This window comes from Delphinapterus leucas, chromosome 15, assembly GCF_059928025.1.
Source record: "Delphinapterus leucas isolate spDelLeu-1000000601 "Yukka" chromosome 15, BTC_Dleu_Yukka2, whole genome shotgun sequence".
In the NCBI taxonomy this organism is placed as follows: domain Eukaryota; kingdom Metazoa; phylum Chordata; class Mammalia; order Artiodactyla; family Monodontidae; genus Delphinapterus; species Delphinapterus leucas.
The window spans coordinates 75,288,478-75,307,686 of NC_143143.1; the positions used below are offsets into that span (position 1 = coordinate 75,288,478).

At 52.5% G+C, this 19,209-nt stretch overlaps 1 protein-coding gene across 8 annotated transcripts in view; it reads right to left on the bottom strand.

Annotated features, from left to right (window-relative positions):
- Nucleotides 1-19,209, bottom strand: part of SULF2 (sulfatase 2) — a 163,255-nt gene that overhangs the window by 14,096 nt on the left and 129,950 nt on the right. For 7 of the 8 annotated variants that reach the window (XR_016387938.1, XR_016387939.1, XR_016387937.1 and 4 more), the window contains 5 exons: nt 18,897-19,072; nt 14,608-14,736; nt 13,121-13,177; nt 11,819-11,948; nt 9,721-9,913 (listed from right to left, as the gene is read on the bottom strand). Coding sequence is in view for 2 of the 8 variants with exons in the window: in XM_030762892.2 (XP_030618752.1) it covers nt 9,721-9,913; nt 11,819-11,948; nt 13,121-13,177; nt 14,608-14,736; nt 18,897-19,072 (685 nt within the window). In the remaining 6 variants the exon portion in view is untranslated. The remainder of the gene's footprint in view (nt 1-9,720; nt 9,914-11,818; nt 11,949-13,120; nt 13,178-14,607; nt 14,737-18,896; nt 19,073-19,209) is intronic. The other variant, XR_016387941.1, reaches the window with a different exon arrangement.

A 19,209-nucleotide genomic window follows, 5' to 3' on the forward strand; every position in this document is an offset into this window, starting at 1 on the left:
ACTGGCCATGGAAATGATGGGATTACTGCTGGCATTCTAGGACAGCCTTTTGCCTCAGTTAAGTCCTACAGCGTATTTCTCATGTCAGTTAGACTCTACGGCACCAGGTACGCCCCCCCTTATGTACGTGGCCATGCTGACTACAAAGCCAGTGCTCTAACCATAGGCTCCCCCAGTCACCTCTGTTTCCCATGCTGTGTCTGCTATGTTACAAGTTCACAGGATGCAGCACTTCTCTGCGTGGCGAGAGACCACCTGTGAGCAGGCTCTTAATCTACCCATCACCGTCCATCATTAATACTCTAAATCTGGCTCCTTTACCCCCCTCCCTGATGGTGGAGAGCCCCATTCCATGCCACACGAGTGCCTCGCAACTACAGGAACGGTCTCAGAGCCACGAGATGCTCTCTCAGACATCCCTTTAGACAACCCAGACTTACTTCGATTTTGTGATGGTTCCTGTAAACGACGTTTCCAGCGAAACATAGTAACTGGTTATGCTGTGGCTCCCCACGTGAACCACGTGAGGCATATTCCGTGCCCACTGTGAGACCAGCCCATGCGGCTGAACTCATCGCTCTTCCTGGAGCACACAGACGAGCAAAGGGGAAACTGCCACCATTTACAGACTCCAAAGATGCTTTTGGAGTCCGCCATGCTGTTGGTACGATTTGGAGATCCCATGGATTCCTGACTTCCGCAGGTCCTCCTGGCGCTAACGGGTATATAATTGCTGCCCTGTTACAAGCTAGTCACCTCGCTTCTAACGCTGCTGTTGTTCACTGCTCAGGAGACTGATGCTTTATCTTTAGGAAATGATAGGGCGGAAAGAGCTGCTAAAATTGCAGCTCAAAATGCCCCCTTTATCCTCTCTCCACCCAATTCTTAAACCTGCCTTTATCCCTGACCGATACTAACTATGAGGCAAATGCCCCACAATCTAAAAAGGACAAATGGACACAGAAAAGGTACCAAACAATGCTCAGATAAATTAGACACTGGTCCACATGTACTTCCGGTAGTTCCTTTTCCTTTGACCTTGTGGCTTGAGCTTACCTCCCATCAAATGAGATGTACTGTGCAGACAGGAGAGTGGTTTTGCCCTGGCAGCCATGGAATTTCTGACCAAATTATTTCCCAGTGCACTACTAGTGAATTGCGCCTAACTTCTGGGAGAAATCGGTGTGCGTGCCCTAGGAAGTCTTACCAGGCCCACACTGCCCTTTGTGGCACTCCAAACAGATCTTACAGATTCGCCCCCAGCTTTAGGCTATTCTTGCTATTTGGTTACCTTTTACATGGTTAGTGGAAGGACGGAATGCCATCCGACTAGATGTGGTGATGCCACACAGTGGTAATGAACTTAATAACTGAGGTTCTTCCTAATTTTGACATCCCTTTATGGATTGAATCAGACCAAGGAACTCATTTTATAGCAGAGATAAACCATCTGCTTGCAAAATCTCTGGGGTACTCATTAAAATTCCATACTCTGTACCATAACTCCACCATCAGGGCAAGTGGGACATAAAAATCTAGATATAAAAGGACTTTAGGAAAAGCTCTGGAAAGTAACTGGGCTTAAATGGTCAGAAGCTTTGCCCCTGGCCTGTATAAGGATCAGGAACACTCCAACAGGATACATGGATTAAGCTCTTCTGAAATAGTGCTTGGATAACCCATGCCTCTAAACTTTCTATTTCTGGATTAAGTGGACATTGTGGGAACATAAGTGAATAATTTGATGCTCTGACCAGCTGCCTACAAGAACTGACTAGTGTACTTTAAGCTTATTGCCAAGAGGGAAAAGGGGCGTGGCCTCCCCGACTGACACCCTGACATCCCTTTTGACCAGGAGACCAGGTTTACATCAAGGACTTTAGAAGAAAACATGCATTGTCACCTCTCTGGGAAGGACGTTATGAGGTACTGCTATCTACCTACACTCCCTATGTTACCACCAGAATAAAGGGAAAATCCTCCCGGGTTCATGCAAGTCATGCCAAATTGGCCTAGACCGTCGCTCTCAAAACAGCCGGGAGACAGTCCCCACAGGTGACCTCAAAGTAAGGATTTCCAGGGCCACTTCCCAGGCCTGGAAGAAGCTGGCATCACGAATTAGACAGCTTTTCCCAAGATCATGGATCAAGAAACTTCACTTGCAGTCCCACTCCTGGACGTTTATCTGTGGAAAACTCGAATTCGAAAACATACATGCACCCTACGTACAGCAGCACTGTTTACAATAGCTAAGACACGGAAGCAACCTGAATGTCCACGGCAGACGCATGGATAAAGAAACTGTGGTACATATATGCAATGGAATACTACTCAGCCACAAAAAAGAATGAAATAACGCCATTGGCAGCAACATGGATGAGCCTAGAGATTGTCATACTAAGAGAAGCAAGTCAGAAAGAGACAAATGCCATATGATATCACTTATATGTGGAACCTAAAACATGACACAAATGAACATACCTATGAAACAGAAACAGACTCACAGACATGGAGGACAGACTCGTGGTTGCCAAGGGGGAGAGGGGGTGGGGGAGGGAAGGATTGGGAGTTTGGGGTTGGTAGATGCAAACTATTATGTACAGAATGGATAAACAACAAGGTCCTACTGTATAGCACAGGGAACTATATTCAGTATCCTGAGATAAACCATAAGGGAAAGAGTATGAAAAAACATGGGTATATATATATGTGTGTATGTGTGTATATGTGTGTGTGCGTGTAACTGAATCACTTTCCTGTACAGCAGAAATTAACACAACATTGTAAATCAACTATACTTCAATCAATTAAAAAAACTTCGTTTTTACCTATTCCCCCCCTTTAAGACTCCCTATATATTCACACGCTAAACAAACAAACAAACATGCACCTTCTCTTACTAATGACCACTTTCCCACATTCATTATCATTATCAGGAGGCTGAGCGGAGCGTGCTTGTCTATCTAGCCTACTTCCCCTCTAAAAGTCTCCACTATGGGCTCCTTTCCAACCTGTGTCTTGCTTAGTAACCTTTACTTTGTCAACAGGTCAGGCATAAACCAAACACCCCGTTGTGCCAGTTTACCAAAGCCTGGCCACGTTAATCAATCAATCTGACTGTTGGTTGTGTCAACATCTAGACGGTACAAGTGCCCCTGAGCTGGTCTGCATTCCTGCCAGTGTGCACACTGTGGACTAGGTACAGAAGATGGTTCAATGACAGGGAATGGTATCCACGACTGAAAAACATCGCTCTGTCTCTCCTTCTGGGGAGTTATTGGGGCCCCGGAAAACCTCTATAGAAGCTCAAGGGCTGTCCCTCACCCAGGCTAAAAACAATAGGTGAAAAATTTCCCTTTGCACTGAAAACAAACACTGGACCTTTCCTGAGTGACAGGCCAGGACAGTACTGCAGTCAGACTCAGGGATTTGATTCCACAGGTGGCATCTTCAAACCTCTCATGGAGACTGGAAATGACCCTGGCACTACCCTTTTTAGTAAAAACATCTGCCAACTCGCCAAGTGTCCTGGATGGCTCACCAGGTGCTCCCCTCATTAAGCTGCCCAATACCACACTATATATATGGGTGGACCAGAAATCTGGCAGAACCAAGCTTTAAAGGAGCTCAGCAAGGAGTCGTCTGTGCATCACTGGTGAAAACACTGCTCTTGTGTAACCCAACTGGGACAAGGAGTGTCCACCTTACCTCTAGTAAGAGAGAAGGTTAACTCTTTCCATCAGTGGAGGGAAGCACGGCCATGTCATTGGACTGACCTACGCCAGGACTAGGGACTGGTTTAATGGGGGTGGAGAAGGGGCTTCGATTTGTTCTTTTGTTTGTTCATCCTCATTCTAATCTCCGTTCTTTTCTCCCTTTGCAGAGCTCTTAGCACTCAGCTCCTAACCTGATTTCTCTCTCCATGGCCACCAACCCTCCTTTTAAAATGTGAAACTTCCTGGTCAATTTTAGAGGCTACGGTTGGGGCTCAGAGCAGGTCACCCCAAGATATGCCACAGTGGCATACTGGTTCTTTTGAATTAAAGTTACTTAAGAAACAGCTGGTGGCCAAAGAAAACATAAAAAAACACTGACCCTCCTCTTTCCCCCCTAAAAGTGGGAAATAAATCTCCCGTGTGAAGGTCCCTTCCCTATACCAGGAGTAGAGAAAGCATCCTTATCACCAGAGTCAGGGAATTCAAGGCTAAGAAAGCTGTATAAACTAACTTTCCTCCTTCATTAGTCTGCTGCCCCAAGTACCTTTGCTCTTACATCTTCACAAATAATTGTTTCCTTGTCTAAAAATGATGTGTAAACAACGTGCTTTGGTCGCTCTGGGGTCCCATTTCTATGAGACCTCTGTGTGTATGAACTAACTTTTTTCTTCTGTTCATCAGTCTTGTGTAAGTTAATTATCTGACCAGCCAAGAGAACTCGAGAGGGGCAGGGGGTAAATTTCCCCCTCCTCAACACAGGCTCAAGTCAGAGCCCAGATTTCTCGTATCTTCTGTATATTAAAAGACAAAATTGATCAAGTTGCTAACACTTCAGAAAAAAGGGGTTGGGGGACGGTGGTAACGGAGGAGCACAGATTTCCAGCTTCTCACGAGAAAACGGGAGATGTGCCGCCCACACCGGGCCCACCGTCAGCGTGGATGGCGGGGCAGGAGCTGATGCGCTGCCTCTTCCTACGGGCAGAGTGTTTCCCGTTTGGCCACAGTCCCCGCTCCTCCTCCCATTTTAGGTCTGACCTAGGCCGGCCTCAAGTCTGTAACCCCCGCTGCCCTGAAACATCCATCTGTTTTTGGAGCAGGGCCTGGAGCCAGGCCCGACCCGGGTTTCTGCTGGGCTCCTAATGACCACCAGGTGGCGACCAAAGGTCGAGGACTGGCTGGAGGCCAGGTGGTGGGGCCCAGGAAGGGAGGAAGGGGTTCCCTGTTCCGCAGGGCCCAGGCCAGGGCTCCAGGATCTGGTCTTGCGCCACATCCCCCAACCCCCCGACCCCGGGGCGGTGGCTTGTACCTTTCCTCCTTGTATCAGAGTCTCATGGGCCAAAGGATCTGGGGGTCCAGGTCCAGGAGAGGCATTTCTCTGACAAAGCCTTGGGCCTTTTCTGACTCCGGGCAGCTTTCTCCTTGGCTTTTTCCTCCCTGAGTTCAGTCTCCATGAAGCCATAGTGCCTGGGCCCGAAACGCACACAGTACTGAGCTGATCTCCCTGTGGGAGGAGGACACCCCTGCCTAAGAGGCCCAGGAAGCAGACCCAGGGGGTTCTTTCTGCTCCTCTGTGTTGCTTGCTCTGGCGTTCTCCACGCCCCCAGCCATGCACCCAGGGGTCCCCAAACTATGGCCTCCAGGCCCAATACAGCCCTCTGCCTGATTTTGTACATAAGTTACTCTCAACCATTTGCAGAGTCCTTGGCTGTTTTCTTGCCACAGTGATGGAATGGAGCATTTGACACAAAGATTGTTTAGCTCCCACAGCCTCAAATATTTACTCTCCGGCCCTTTACAGCAAAAACCTGCCAGCCCTGGTGTACACCTTTTCTGGGACTGAAGCCACACCACTTGCTCTCTTTGTCACCCTAGGTGTCTTTGTTTCCAGGGTCCTGGAGGTGCCCTCCCTACCACATGTACTGGGAACGGGGCACTTCCTAACCCAGTGGCCAAGAGCTGAGGCTCTGGGGGCTTCCCTGGTGGCGCAAGTGCTTAAGAATCCGCCTGTCAATGCAATGGACACGGGTTTGAGCCCTGGCCCGGGAGGGTCCCACATGCCGTGGAGCAACTAAGCCCATGTGCCCCAACTACTGAGCCTGCGCTCTAGAGCCTGTGAGCCACAACTACTGAGCCCGCGTGCCACAACGACTGAAGCCTGTGTGCCTAGAACCTGTGCTCCGCAACAAGAGAAGCCACTGCAATGAGAAGCCTGCACACCGCAACGAAGAGTAGCCCCTGCTCGCCGGGACTAGAGAAAGCCCGCGCGCAGCAATGAGGACCCAACGCGGCCAAAAATAAATAAATAAATTTATTAAAAAAAAAAAAGAGCTGAGGCTCTGGACTCTGATTGCCTGGGTGCAAATCCTGAGCCAACGCACAGGCAAATGAGTTAATTTCCAAGCAGCTGTGTTCTCATGACGCTACCCGCCTTCCAGGGCTCTTTGGAGTTTCACATGAAACAGACCTGCTAAATATTTCAGCACCTGGAAGCTGGCATCCAGCAGCTTCTCTGCTAGTTAGGGACACTGCAGCTGTGACATCCTCGCCCAAGGTCACAGCTGGGCCCTCCCACCTCCCCAGGCCTGGGAAGCCCGAGGCAGTGTGGCCCGCTCTCTGGGGTGGGACCCACAGGAACTTTGTACTTCCTCTTCCCCTGACTTAGAGCACTTCCCCTCTGCTAGTCACATGGCCTGTTCCTTCTACATACTTGGCTCTCGTTTAAATGTCAACCGACCACCCACCCTACAGCTGCCGCCCCTCTCCACCTGGTCACACCACTGTTTCATTTCCTCCGTGCATTTTGCACCCAGGGAAGTGATCTTCCCACTTTGTTAACTTGCTGACACCTGGTCTCGCCCACGAGGTCCGATCCGTGTCTCTCAAGTTCACCTCTGTAACCTCAGCAGCTGGCATATGGCAGGGCTTGCGGATTTGTTGGGAGAAGAAATGAATAAACACCGGCCACCTGGACCCATCCCCGAGGCCTCATCTCCTCCCCCTGGGTCCTGGGTCTCCCTCTGTTCTGGGTTGGCTGCTCTGCCTGCTTCCTCAGCCCACAGCCCACAGCCCAGGGGGTTAGGGGGAGCCGGGGTCTGAGCTGCTCTGGGCCAGGGCGTCTCAACCTCACAACTGGCAACACTGGGGCCGGATAAATCCTGGCTGTGGGAGACTTGACCTGTACCTCACCGCATGCTTAGCAGCGTCCACAGCATCCGTTCACTGGATGCCAGTAGCATCCCTCCCGCTGCCCATCACACACGATTACGACAGCCAGAAATGTCACCGCACGGCCAAGTGTCCCTGGGGGGCAAAATCGCCCCCAGTTGAAAACCCCTGCTCTAGGCTGGCTGCTCAGAAAGGAGTGACGGAGACCATCTTGCTGGCAGGCACGTGCAGGAGGAAGAATATTGGGCCAGGCGATGGGGCCCAAGTCGCCCAGGTGGCCGTGTGAGCTGACCTTTCCTGTCTGCTGTGAGGAGCCACCCTCGCCTTGCTCCCAGGATGCTGTGAGGGGCGTATCAGACAGGGCTGTGATGTCACACTGTCCTCCCAGGAGGGCCTGGGTTGAGCCGAGTCTCGGTTATTTAGGTGCATTTTTCTTTCCTCTAAGAATTAATAGGGAAAAAAAAAAGGCTTAACTGAGTCGCAAGTTCTTGTCTTACTTAAACATTACCCAGTGTGCCACGTGCTGAAGCAAGATGTTAGCTGTGTAATTCAACCAATCATTTTATCCGCTAAAAAAAGATTAGCTTAGTAGTTACTAATTAGCTTGTGAGGAATTATAATGGGGGCTCATCAGTTGGGATGCGCCACTTGAGGCGGCAGCCGAGTTGTTGTGGAGACACACCTGCTCTGTAACGAAGGTGTCCTCTGCAAAGACAGGAAGAGACCTCAGTCTGTCGCCAGACACCCAGTCTCTAATTAGGCTACAAGGGAATCTGATTCAGCCTGAAAAGGGAAGGGAATTCTGACACAGGCTACAGCAAGGATGCACCTTGAGGACATCACGCCATGTGAAGTAAGGCAGTCACAAAAGGACAAATGGTGCGTGATTCTGCTTATGTGAAGTACCTAGAACGGTCAAATTCAGAGAAAGCAGACGGGTGGTTGCCAGGGGAGGGATGATGGAGAGTTGTTGTTTAATGGGTACTGAGTTTCAGTTTTGCCAGATAAAGAGAGCTCTGGAGATGGATGGTGATGATGGTTGCACAACGATGTCAATGTACTTAAAAAACGGTTAAGACGGTAAGTGTTAGATAATGCATGTTGTACCACAGTGAAAGAAAACAGAACTAAAATCTCCAATTAGGCTTTGGCTCCCATTAGGTCAGGGAGCAAGACGTGCTAGCCAGGGGACTGGATCTCACTGACGCCGAGTCCTTGGCACCCAGCAACCTGCCAAGCATCCTCAAAGCCCAGGCGCATCCTTATCTGAACGTTCGGCGGGGAGCGTGCTTCCCAGGGAAGCTGACCCTCAGAACGGGGTCATGACCACCCAGTGTGACAGCTGAGTCTTGCAGCCAGGTCCCCCCTTCCCCTCCTCTGCTGGCTGGTTTTCTAACTTTCTGTCCTTCTTCAGCCCCTGCTGGGGGGAGGGGTGAAGGTTAAGGCAGCTTCTCCAGTTGGGGGGGGGGGCTCTTCCTCCTTGCAAAGTACAGTTGACCCTCGAACAACGTGGGGTTCATCTGTGTATAACTTATAGTCAGAGCCCCGTATCCGTGGTTTCTCTGCATCTGTGGATTCAACCAACCACAGACAGTGGAGAACTGTAGTATTTACTATCAAAGAATATCCACGTGCAAGCGGACCTGTGGAGTTCAAACCCGCATTGTTCGGGGTCAACTGTATAGTCGATTCCCGTCATTCGCGGTGGTCCTGTTCTATAGCGTCACCTTGATGCTGAACTAGCGAGTGTGGAACCAGTGCTCCTGGGGGAAATACGGGGTAAGATTCCTGCGAGCTTCGGGTCACAACACGCTTGTCCACCATCAGTACTGGGCCTTACTGCATGTGTGTCTCTGTCATGTCTGTTTAAAGACACCCGATTTGGGCTTCCCTGGTGGCGCAGTGGTTAAGAATCTGCCTGTAAGGGACACGGGTTTGAGCCCTGGTCCGGGAAGATCCCACACGCCGTGGAGCAACTAAGCCCGTGCGCCACACCTACTGAGCCCGTGCTCCACAACAAGAGAAGCCATCACACGGCCAGTGATGGGCCTGTGCACTGCAACGAAGAGTAGCCTCCGCTCGCCGCAACTAGAGAAAGCCCGTGCACAGCAACGAAGACCCAGTGCAGCCAAAAATAAATACATAAATAAGTAAATAAAAAAAAAAATAAAGACACCCGATTTAACGCACGTGTTGATTCACCGACGTTGAACTCACGGCAGCAGCACCAAGACTCATGCCTGAACGAAGCTTTCTCACTTACGTGTCCCCTCCATAACGCACATCACAGCCGCCCTGGGCTTGGGGACCCGACACAGGATGTCAGCGCCGCCTTGGGGCCACTTTAGATAGGGAAGTCACCAAAAAAAGGTACGAAATACCGCAAACATGACACTAAATAGACATGAGGGCTGAAGGGAGAAGGCAGAGCGCCACCTTGGCCCAACCTCGGCTGGGAGCCTGCACGTTGGGTGACTCGAAATTTTGTGCCACTTTGCAAGTGAACCCGTCCAGTGCCCGGAGTGCAGCTGGAGGGATCCTTTGAAAACACAAATCTGATCCGGGCTCCTCTGCTCAAAACCCTCCGGGGGCTTCTTTCTAGTCTCAGAGGGGCCCCACCACGTGGTCCGGGGCCGTATCCCTCTCTCCTCACTTTCTCTTCATGGTCCTGCTCTTCTTGGCCCTGGACACAGTCAACTTACCTTCCTTCTTATTACTCTCTGCCCCCTGGGACGGGTGGATCGAGAGGGGGTGGGATGTGGATCCGTTTGAAGGAACTACTAGGGCTGCCCAGGTGCGGTCCCTCCCCTCCGATCCCCTCCCCTCCCGTCCTGTGTACTCTTCTTGAAGAGCTTCTTCCGGCGTCCGGACAGGCTGAGCTGCTCATCCCCGCTGTCGCAGACGCAGGCCTCGCCGCCCTGTGCGTAGTACTTGGGCACCAGGTTGGAGACGGCCCTGCCCCCGGGCCGTGCGGGGCCCTTGCACTTGTGCAGCTTCAGCTTCCCCGAGGCGTCCTCCACGCACTGCCACTTCTGCAAGACACACCGGGTCCTCAGCCTTCCGGGCCTGGGCCAACCTGCTCGGCCGCTTCTCCTGACTGGCGGCTGCCCCACCGTTCCCGTCCACCCCGGAGACTTCCCTCTAGCGGCCTTAGCTGGACACGGGCTCAAACGGGCTCTGTGATTGGAACGAGCTGCTCCATCATGGATGGACACCTGTCCACCGTGCGAGGAGCACAGAAATGGTACCCAGGGTGATGCGCTGTGGCCGAGGGTGCGCCCAGTCACAGGGAGACCCCTCTAAGCGAAGCTACGGGGCTGCAGGGCATGGCTCGTGTGCAGGGAAGGGCCTTCCTGGAAGGTGCAGCATGAGACGGGCAGTGGCACTGGGGCTGGGGGGCTGGGGGAGGGAGGGCAGTTGAGCAGGGCCGTGACTGCATCCGCTGGCAGGGGAATGTCTGGGCTGGGCTGGGGTCCTGGAGGACCTAGAGCTGTAAGTCTGGGGGCCGTGGCTCGATGCCTCCGCTGCCAGTCTAGGCCCCCAACCCAGCCCCGGCGTTCCTTTGCTTTGGGTTAAGCAGTGCGCTCAGATAATCTGTTCTGAAGATGGCGATACTTGCCCTCTCCCCTTCCTGGGACTGCCAGACCCTACATCTGCAGGGAGACAGTGGGGATGGGCCAGCAGGGGGATTCGACAACAATCCCAGGGGGACAAAGGGCCCCTTGGTCTCATCGGCTCATTTCTTGTAGCTCAGAACTGAAATCGGAACCGTTTCTGGGATCTGCCCAGATCATCAGCTCCAGGAGGGCAGGGCTTTCCGTGCAGGGCATCTGAGGCTGTTGGGGCCCCAGTGCCTGGAACTGTGCCCGGCCACAGAGGCAGTACTGAATGCTGCTCCAGTGTAACCCAAAGCTCTCGCTCAGTGGCACAGGCAGGCACTTCCCAGACAAGATGCCCTCCAGAGCATGGGGAGGGGTCGGGGGTGGTGAACAAGCGCTGGGCGGCCGGGGGCACAGCCACGAGGACAGGCGGGCGCTAATTCTGAGTCTAGTGATAAGACAGAGCTGCCTGGATGCAGCCTGTGAGACCCACCCAGCTCATGCCCTGGCCTTGGCAGCCTTGGTCTATTAATGAGAAATGGAATGTGGAGGCCCTGGCTTTACTTATTCTTACTGGTGAAACAGGCATGCATCTTCAGGCCTGAGCCGCCGTGGACGAGCTCAAAGTCCCAGCTCACAGACCGAGGCAGGGAAGCACCTACTGTCTGCCCTGCTTGCTCGTCAGCCCTCCCCTCCCTGCAACCTCCGAACCGCGCCTCCTGCTTGCGTCCCTCTTTACAAGGCTCTGCCCCCACCCCTCCCCTCTCCTCTCCAGCGCCCACCTCGGCCTCCTCAGGAAGTTCAGACTCTCCAAAACATGAGTCACAGTTTCTGCTACCTCTAAATACTACCTGGATTATAATCTCCTTAATATTTCTCTTGAAATCAATTCACATTTTTAAAACTTAAACTTATTTACTTAAAAAGGTAATTTCCTATTATTCCTATATAAGTGGAAAACCAGCCACAATGATGCTCTGGGAGAGTGAATACAATGTAAATGCTTATTTAACTGTGTAAATATTGTGCAGAGGTTGGCTATGTCTTTGTTAAAGAGGGATCGGGCATGAGTCACAGCAGCTAAAGACACACATGCACCCCCAGGAGACTTTGCCTCTAATGTGAGCAGGATTGGAAGAACTTTCTGAGTGTCGCCTGTACCACCTGGCATCACCCTGCGTCTCACACATCAGCAGGGGCGCTGGCCCCACTGGCTCCGCTGGTCTGAAGGCCGAGGAGCAGGCCTGGGTCGTGGTTAGCCGGGGTGGCCACTGGGAGGGAAGAAGGGAGGGCAGGGGTACCCTCCCCAGCCCCAGGGCACCAGCCGAGCATCCTCACCTGCCCCAGCTGCTCACACGCGGTCTGGTACTCGGCCCGCTGACACAGGTCTTTCACACGCTGGTACTTGGGCAGGAAGTTCTCCTCCGGGGCATCCACCTTGTCACTGTCCCTCTTGTGGAGCAGTTTGCTGTGGGGCAGAGAGTGGAAGTGGGGCTGGCCGCCCAGCTCTGGAGGAGTGCACGGCCCCGCTCAGCCCTGGTGTAGGGTCACCATGGAGGATGCAGGTCCAGCTGGGCCACATCTTCTGATTGTCAACAGACTTAAGAAATGGGGATTGTCTACAAACAACAAATGCTGGAGAGGGTGTGTGCACTGTTGGTGGGAATGTAAATTGATGCAGCCACTATGGAGAACGGTATGGAGGTTCCTTAAAAAACTAAAAACAATTACCATACGACCCAGCAATCCCACTACTGGGCATATACCCTGAGAAAACCATAATTCAAAAAGACATGTGCACCCCAACGTTCACTGCAGCACTATTTACAATAGCCAGGTCATGGAAGCAACCTAAATGCCCATCGACAGACGAATGGATAAAGAAGATGTGGTACATATATACAATGGAATATTAGCCATAAAAAGGAACGAAATTGGGTCATTTCTAGAGACGTGGATGGATCTCGAGACTGTCATACAGAGCAAAGTAAGTCAGAAAGAGAAAAACAGATATCGTATATTAACACATATATGTGGAACCTAGAAAAATGGTACAGGTGAACCGGTTTGCAGGGCAGAAATTGAGACACAGATGCAGAGAACAAACGTATGGACACCAAGGGGGGAAAGCGGCAGGGGTGTGTGTGTGATGAATTGGGAGATTGGGATTGACATGTATACACTGATGTGTATAAAATGGACGACTAATAAGAACCTGCTGTATAAAAAAATAAATAAAATAAAATTCAAAAAAAGAAATAAAAGGAAATGGGCATTTTATAAAAAGCCTCCCAAATTACATGAGTTGGCATTAAGTTAAAAAGCATGTGAGACATTATACAGACAGGACAAAACGTGTCTGAAGGATACAGGTGGCCTCCAGATGCAAATTCTATGTCAACCATAGGAAAAGCGAACGGGCTTCCTTGTATACAGGAGGCTGTGGACACAAATTCCCAGCCCCTGGTGGAAGGTGTCATAATAGCAATGGGATCCCTCCTGCCCTCGACAGTGAGATCTTTAATATCATGGGTGCAGGTGGGGCTGCCAGGCGCTTCCTGGGACGGGGCAGAAGGGGGTTACCCGGGTGCTGCTCAGCTCAAACGTCCTGGGGCAGCTCCTCCAGGCCCTGGCACTCACCCTCTCTCCACTAGGAAGGAGTCCCGCCAGACCCTCATCTTCTTTTTCAAGTGAAACCTGGGGGAAAAAAGCACACTTCCATCTTCTCATCAATGTGTGGGGCTCACGCGTCCCTCTGTCCTCCCAGAGGCAGGGATGGTGCTCAGAGCCAGCCTTGATTCACAATCAGCACAGACCCGGGGGGCAGTTGGGGCGAGCGGGGGATGCTCACAACCCCCAGGGCAGAGCTGTATTTCCCCAGAGACTTGGGTCTGAAGGTACATGGGGCAGAAATGACCCAGGTCAAAGTTGCTCTAAGTCACACATAGTCGTGTGTGTGTGTCTCCGTGCCTCCCAGGAAGTCCAACAGTTCCCCAGTGTCAGAAGAGATCGCTTCCTCTTTAGTTCAGCACCAGATGCAACTTGTCCCGACTTCAGGTTAATTACATTGTGTTTTGGCAGGATTTCTTTCTCTTTGATCCTCTGCAGTTGGATTTGTGTAATTTAAGTGTGCATTTCATGTAGTTTCACTCTATCATTTCCATTTCCCAGATGGGGCCTCAGGCTGAGAGAGGAAGCTTCCATCCTGCACCTGACTCCCGGGTGTCCTGGCTCCCAACCCAGTGCCCCCACCCCCCAAAACATGCCCATTTTGTACTCTTACAGCTCATAACACCTTCTAGTCAGAGGGAGGAGGCTCAACAGAGGTGGTTCCTCCTACAGGACAATCGGATGTGGACAGACAGTGCCCATCAGGGCTGGACCCGCTGAGCTGCAGGAGATACAAGCTGGAGGCTGCCATCAGTGCTGTGAGGCTAACTCAGTGGGCAGTAGCACTGGTGGCCACTAGATGTCGCTGCTGCCACAGCAGTGAAAGTGTCCTCCTTTCCTGTCCCCACCAGACCCAACTCACCTTCCCACCTAGTTTTTGCTCACCATCACTGTTCTTTTTTCTGCCTCCAGCACACCTAGGAATATGTTCCCATCATACCATCCGGCCTTAGAGCATGGCGATTAAGAGACTCTAGCTGTAGCCTAGAGGCTGAATGCCCGGAGTTGGGTCCAGACCTGCCAAGAGACCTCTGACAAGTCACTTGACTTCTCTGGATTCAATTTCCAAATTGCTAAGATGGGATCATAATAATGCCTACCTCACTGCGTTACTGTGAAGATCAAAATGATAAAATCCCCTACAAAGCATAGCAAAGGCCTGGCATATAGTACGTGCTTAATTAGTGTTAACTGCTGTTGATATTTTTTCAAGTTTTATACAATTTTAGCTCTGGAGGGTCCTCGACTGGTCACCGTGGCCATATTCCAGCTGGGAAGGTGGACTCTTAGAAAGGGGGCTTCCTTCTCTCCCACGGCAGGTTAAGTGGTCAGGATGGGGGGCCCCAGAGCCCCAGCTCCTGACCTTGGAAATACCCCCTCTCAGACCCACACGGCTCGGCCACGAGTTCATACAGTTCGGGATGCCCGGTACCCCAGCACCCACCCCGGCCCCTCACCGATTTGCTGGCCGCTCTGTGTCCAGCAGCTTGAGGATGGATTTCCCGTCCATATCCGAGGGGATGTCCAGTCCTGCGATGTCCAGGATGGTGGGGGCCAGGTCAATGTTGAGGACAATGTGGGGATTCCTGAGGGAGGCATGGAGAGCAGGACTCAGTCACCTGGGCTGTGATGACCCAGCCTCCCTCGGGAGAGGGGCCGCCGGAGGGATGGAGACCGCCAGGGGCTGACGCCCTGAAGGTGGGAAAGCTGCCATTGATCGTGTCACTCTCCTGCACCTCAGACCTCAAAGCTCCCCTCTCTGCCCCAATTCAGCTAAACCCCACCCCTAACCTGTACCCTCCACACCACCACAGGGGCTGCACTTCACAGGCCCCAGCTGGCTTCTGCTTGTCTGTTTCTTCTGCCAGGAATGCCCTCTCTGCCCCCACTCTCTGAACAAAGGACACCTTCCTTTAAGACACACCCCAAATCCTGGATCTTCCCCCAGACCCTTCTCTGAACCTCTGAGGCAAACACTGGCCCCCTTGCTGTTCCTAGAAGGCCAAGAACAGTCTGGCCTCAGGGCCTTTGTCCTTGTGTCCCCTCTGCCCAGAATGTTCTTCCTCCAGACTCCAGTGAGCACTCTTACTCACCACCTTTAGTTCTTCCCTCAACGATTACCAAGTGGCCCCAAGATCCCCGTGCTCTGGGGTCCACACCCCCCCGTGATCCCCTCCCCTTGAAGGTGGGCCAAACAGCTGGAACATGGCAAAGGTGATGGGGATGTCAGACCAAGGTGATGTCACGTGACATACGACTCTGTCTTGTTAGCTGTCCCTCCCTCATTTCTCATGGCTTTGAAGAAGAAAGCTGCCGTAAACTCGCCCCTAGCAAGGACGCCTGCTGAATACTCTGAGAGGCAGGCTGTGTGAGTTCAAGTCCTCTGTTTGCCCTTGAACAGCCCCCGGAGTGGGGAAACAGGTCCTTCCCCAGTTGAGCCTCCAGATGAGACAGCAGCCCTGGCTGATGCCTTGATTTCAGCCTAAGCAGAGGACCGACCTAAGCTACGCCTAGACTTCTGACCCACAGAAACTCTGAGATAAAGCACGTGTGTTGCTTTCAGTTGCTAAGTTTCTAGTGATTTGTTACACAGCACAGATTACTGACACAAGGCCCTTCCTGAGGACCCCATTTAGAACTGCACCCGGCCCCTTCTTTGCTCTGTCTTGCTCCTGAAGCCTTGTCACCCTCGCATTTTACTATGTATTTTACTCATTTATCTGGTTGATTGTCTATTGCCCAATTAGAATCTAATGGGAAGGCAGACGTTTTTGTCTGTCTTGTTCACTTCTCTATCTGTAGTACTTTTACACTTAGAGAACACAGTAGGTGCTCAGTAAGTGTTAGTTAAGTGAGTTTTGTTATTTACCGCTGCCATGCGTCTGTCACTTCTCCCGTGTCCTGTTTCTACATGGGGTGTTCCCGACATGGTGGTTAAGTGACTTTCAGGCTGTGCCCGGCACAGGGCCTGCACCGGTTGGATGGATCATGGCCACATGGACACATTCTCCATCAAGGTGGCACAGTGCCCTCCCTGCCCCTGTCTGGTTCCCTGGGGTTGGGGGGCAGGGCCTGGGTCCGAGGGTCTCGGATGTCTTTCACTTCCTCTCTCTCCCTAGCCCAGCACCTTGTGAACACTGGACAGGTAGTCAGGTGTGCTGGTTTCAGGGGAACCACTGACTGAAACCGCCCGTCCTGACCAGGCAGGTAGTAACCATTTGCATGAGTTATCTTACAGCAGGAGGTCCTGGTAAGGAACGCGGAACTGACACGCTACCACCAATCAGAAAAATTCGGGAAAGGTCAAAAGGAGAGAGGAGACGCCAGTCCATATGTCCTACCAACCTCCCAGAATCCTTCTCGCTAGAATCTATCTTGGTTGAGCGATGTGCGGGCTACCAGGAAGGACCCTGAGTCAGAATGATTGGCCAGAGACAACCTGGAAACTAACCCCATTCCCGTAAAACCCCAGACTGTGAGCCACGTGGCAGAGCAGTTCTCCTGGGGTCCCTGACCCTCCTGCTCTCCCCCTGGGCTCCCCTTCCCAATAAATTCTCTTGCTTTGTCAGCACCTGTGTCTCCTCGGACAATTCCTTTCTGAGTGTTAGACAAGAGCCCACTCTTGGGTTCTGGAAGGGGTCCCCATTCCTGCGACACTGGGGTGGTCATGGGGGTGAGGCTGGGGAAGGTGGGTGAAGCTGCCTGGTGGAGGGGCTTGAAGCTAGCAAGAGGCGTGACCAGACCACTTAATCAGGCAGGAGGAGGGAGCTGGAAAAGTCCGTTGGGTGAGGGGGCGCCAGGGTGAATGTTGGCAACTAGCAGCTGGATTGACCTGAGGTCGTCCACGGATCCTGCTGCCCCCAGGCTGGGTGGGATGGACAGGACTGCTCTTCCCACCCAGCACCCACACCTTGCTTGGTGGGAACAGTTTCCAGTTCTGGAGGCACTACCTGGCCCCATTCAGATTCCACCACCTGATGTACTCAGCCCGGTCACACAAGGTTTTCTATCACCCTGGCTACAGTGAGTGGCTCAGGGATGGACACGTGACCAGTCAGGGCAGTGAGAGTCAGCCTCAGGGCTTCCATTCAAACCACTTTTAGGCCATTTCCCAAGCTGAACGGCCAAAAAGTCTGGGGCTGTGGTGACCCTGCCACCATGAGAAAAAAAGCTGGCCTGAGAATGAAGCCAATTCAGAGGATGCAGGACTGAGAGATGGAAAATGAGAGCTTCCTGTTGTCATTGTGTGACTGCTGGATCCCACCATACCTGAAGCCAGCACTAACCTTGGACTTTCCAGTTACTTTAGTGACTGCATTCCTCATATCTTATTTTATTTGCCTTGTTCATTTTGAGAGTCATTTCCGTTCACAACTCAAGGAGTCCTGGCTGTCAGCCCCAAGTCTGACATTAGCACTCTCTTTCTCTGTGGTTTTGGGTCCTAAGAACCAGATCACAGACTCTGAGGCTGACCAATACAATAAGAGATGCTGGATTATAGTTCTGTCCACCTTCGTTTTTCGAAAGCAAATAATCCCAGTGACTTTAATGGTCATATATATTCTTACCTAAAAAGGAAAAACATTTACAAATATCAAAGTCCCAGTTTTGAGACGAATTCCAGCTCCTTCCCCCCTGTGCCATGTAACCTCAGGCAACTTAACCTGTGCCTCTGTTTCCTTGCGTTTAAAACAGGGACGATACTAGCATCCACCTTATAGCGTTGCTGTCACGCGTAAGTGGATTACCTGGATATAAGTGCTTAGACCAAAGCCTGAAGAATCAGCACTGGATCAGCACAGCTATCGCTATAATAGCTATTATTATAGGCGGGGCCCTGAAATCCAGACAGGCAGGGATTTGATGAGGTTGGCAGAGGAGCAGTGATGAGGCTGGGCTAGAGCTCACACTGTCTGCTTTCTGGAATTTCCACCAAACATCCCAGGCGGTGGGAACATCTTGGTCCCAAGACGGCGCCACCAACGCCCTTTCGGGAGGAATTCTGAAGAAAGCCGAGTCAGTGCCTGCGTGTGTTCTCGGCTCAGATGGAAGTCAGACCTGATGCGCACCTGAACGGTGATTTATCTGCATTTCAAAACACGTTCGAGTTGGTCTCCATGACGTCTAGGCTCATCCGAGGACGCTGCTGCTGTGATTCCTGGCCTTTCTACCTCTCCCTGCCCCAGACACGGCATTTTTGCTGCCAGAACATGTCATTTCAAAGGTTAACCCAAGGACAATGCTGGCCAAGGGCCCACGTGGCCCTCGAGGAAGGATGGGGGAGGCTGCTTCCCTTAGCGCTGTGGCCAAGCTGGCCCAGCTGATCTCAGCGGATGACTCCGCCCGGGCCGAGATGGCTGGGCTCCTCCCTGACAACCTCCAGACCCAAAGACCGCTCAGGCCAGACAGAAGTCGAGGTGGCACCCCCATGCATTGACGGTGACACATACACAGTCCAGGTCCCCGATTCCCCGGCACAGTGCCCACCGCGGACAGTCTGTTTTCACAGGTGCTAACAGCTCCCGGCCTCTCCTTCCCCAGTAGAGGGGTATGCAATCCTCCCCGGGTGGCATCACCACCGTTTCGCTCAGCACCGAGGTCCGCCTGCCTGAATCGTGTGCCGCCCCGGGGAGTGGCTCAGGGCTGCCCGCTGAGCTACCTGCTGCTTGCCCATCTGGGTGCCCGTGGAGCCTGGAGGCCTCCCTGGGACTTTGGGGTGCTGGGGAGGGGTGGGTGATGCACTTACAGCGAGCCGGCCTCCACGTTGGGGCCCCTAACGTAGAACGGGACCCTGATGTCGAACTCGTAGGGCATGGACTTCCCTTTCACCAGGCCGAACTGGCCGATGTGGTAGCCGTGGTCGGCGGTGTACACGACATACGTGTTGTCCAGCTCACCTGTCTCCACCAGCATGTTGTAAATCTGAAACGCAGGCGGGGTGGTGAGGACACGTGGAGGGAAGGCGGGCAGTGCGCCCGGCCCACTGTCCCAAAACACGATGCTGTGCTGGGGGCTCAGGCCCCTGTCCCTCCGGCTTCGGGTCTTCACTCAACTGTCAC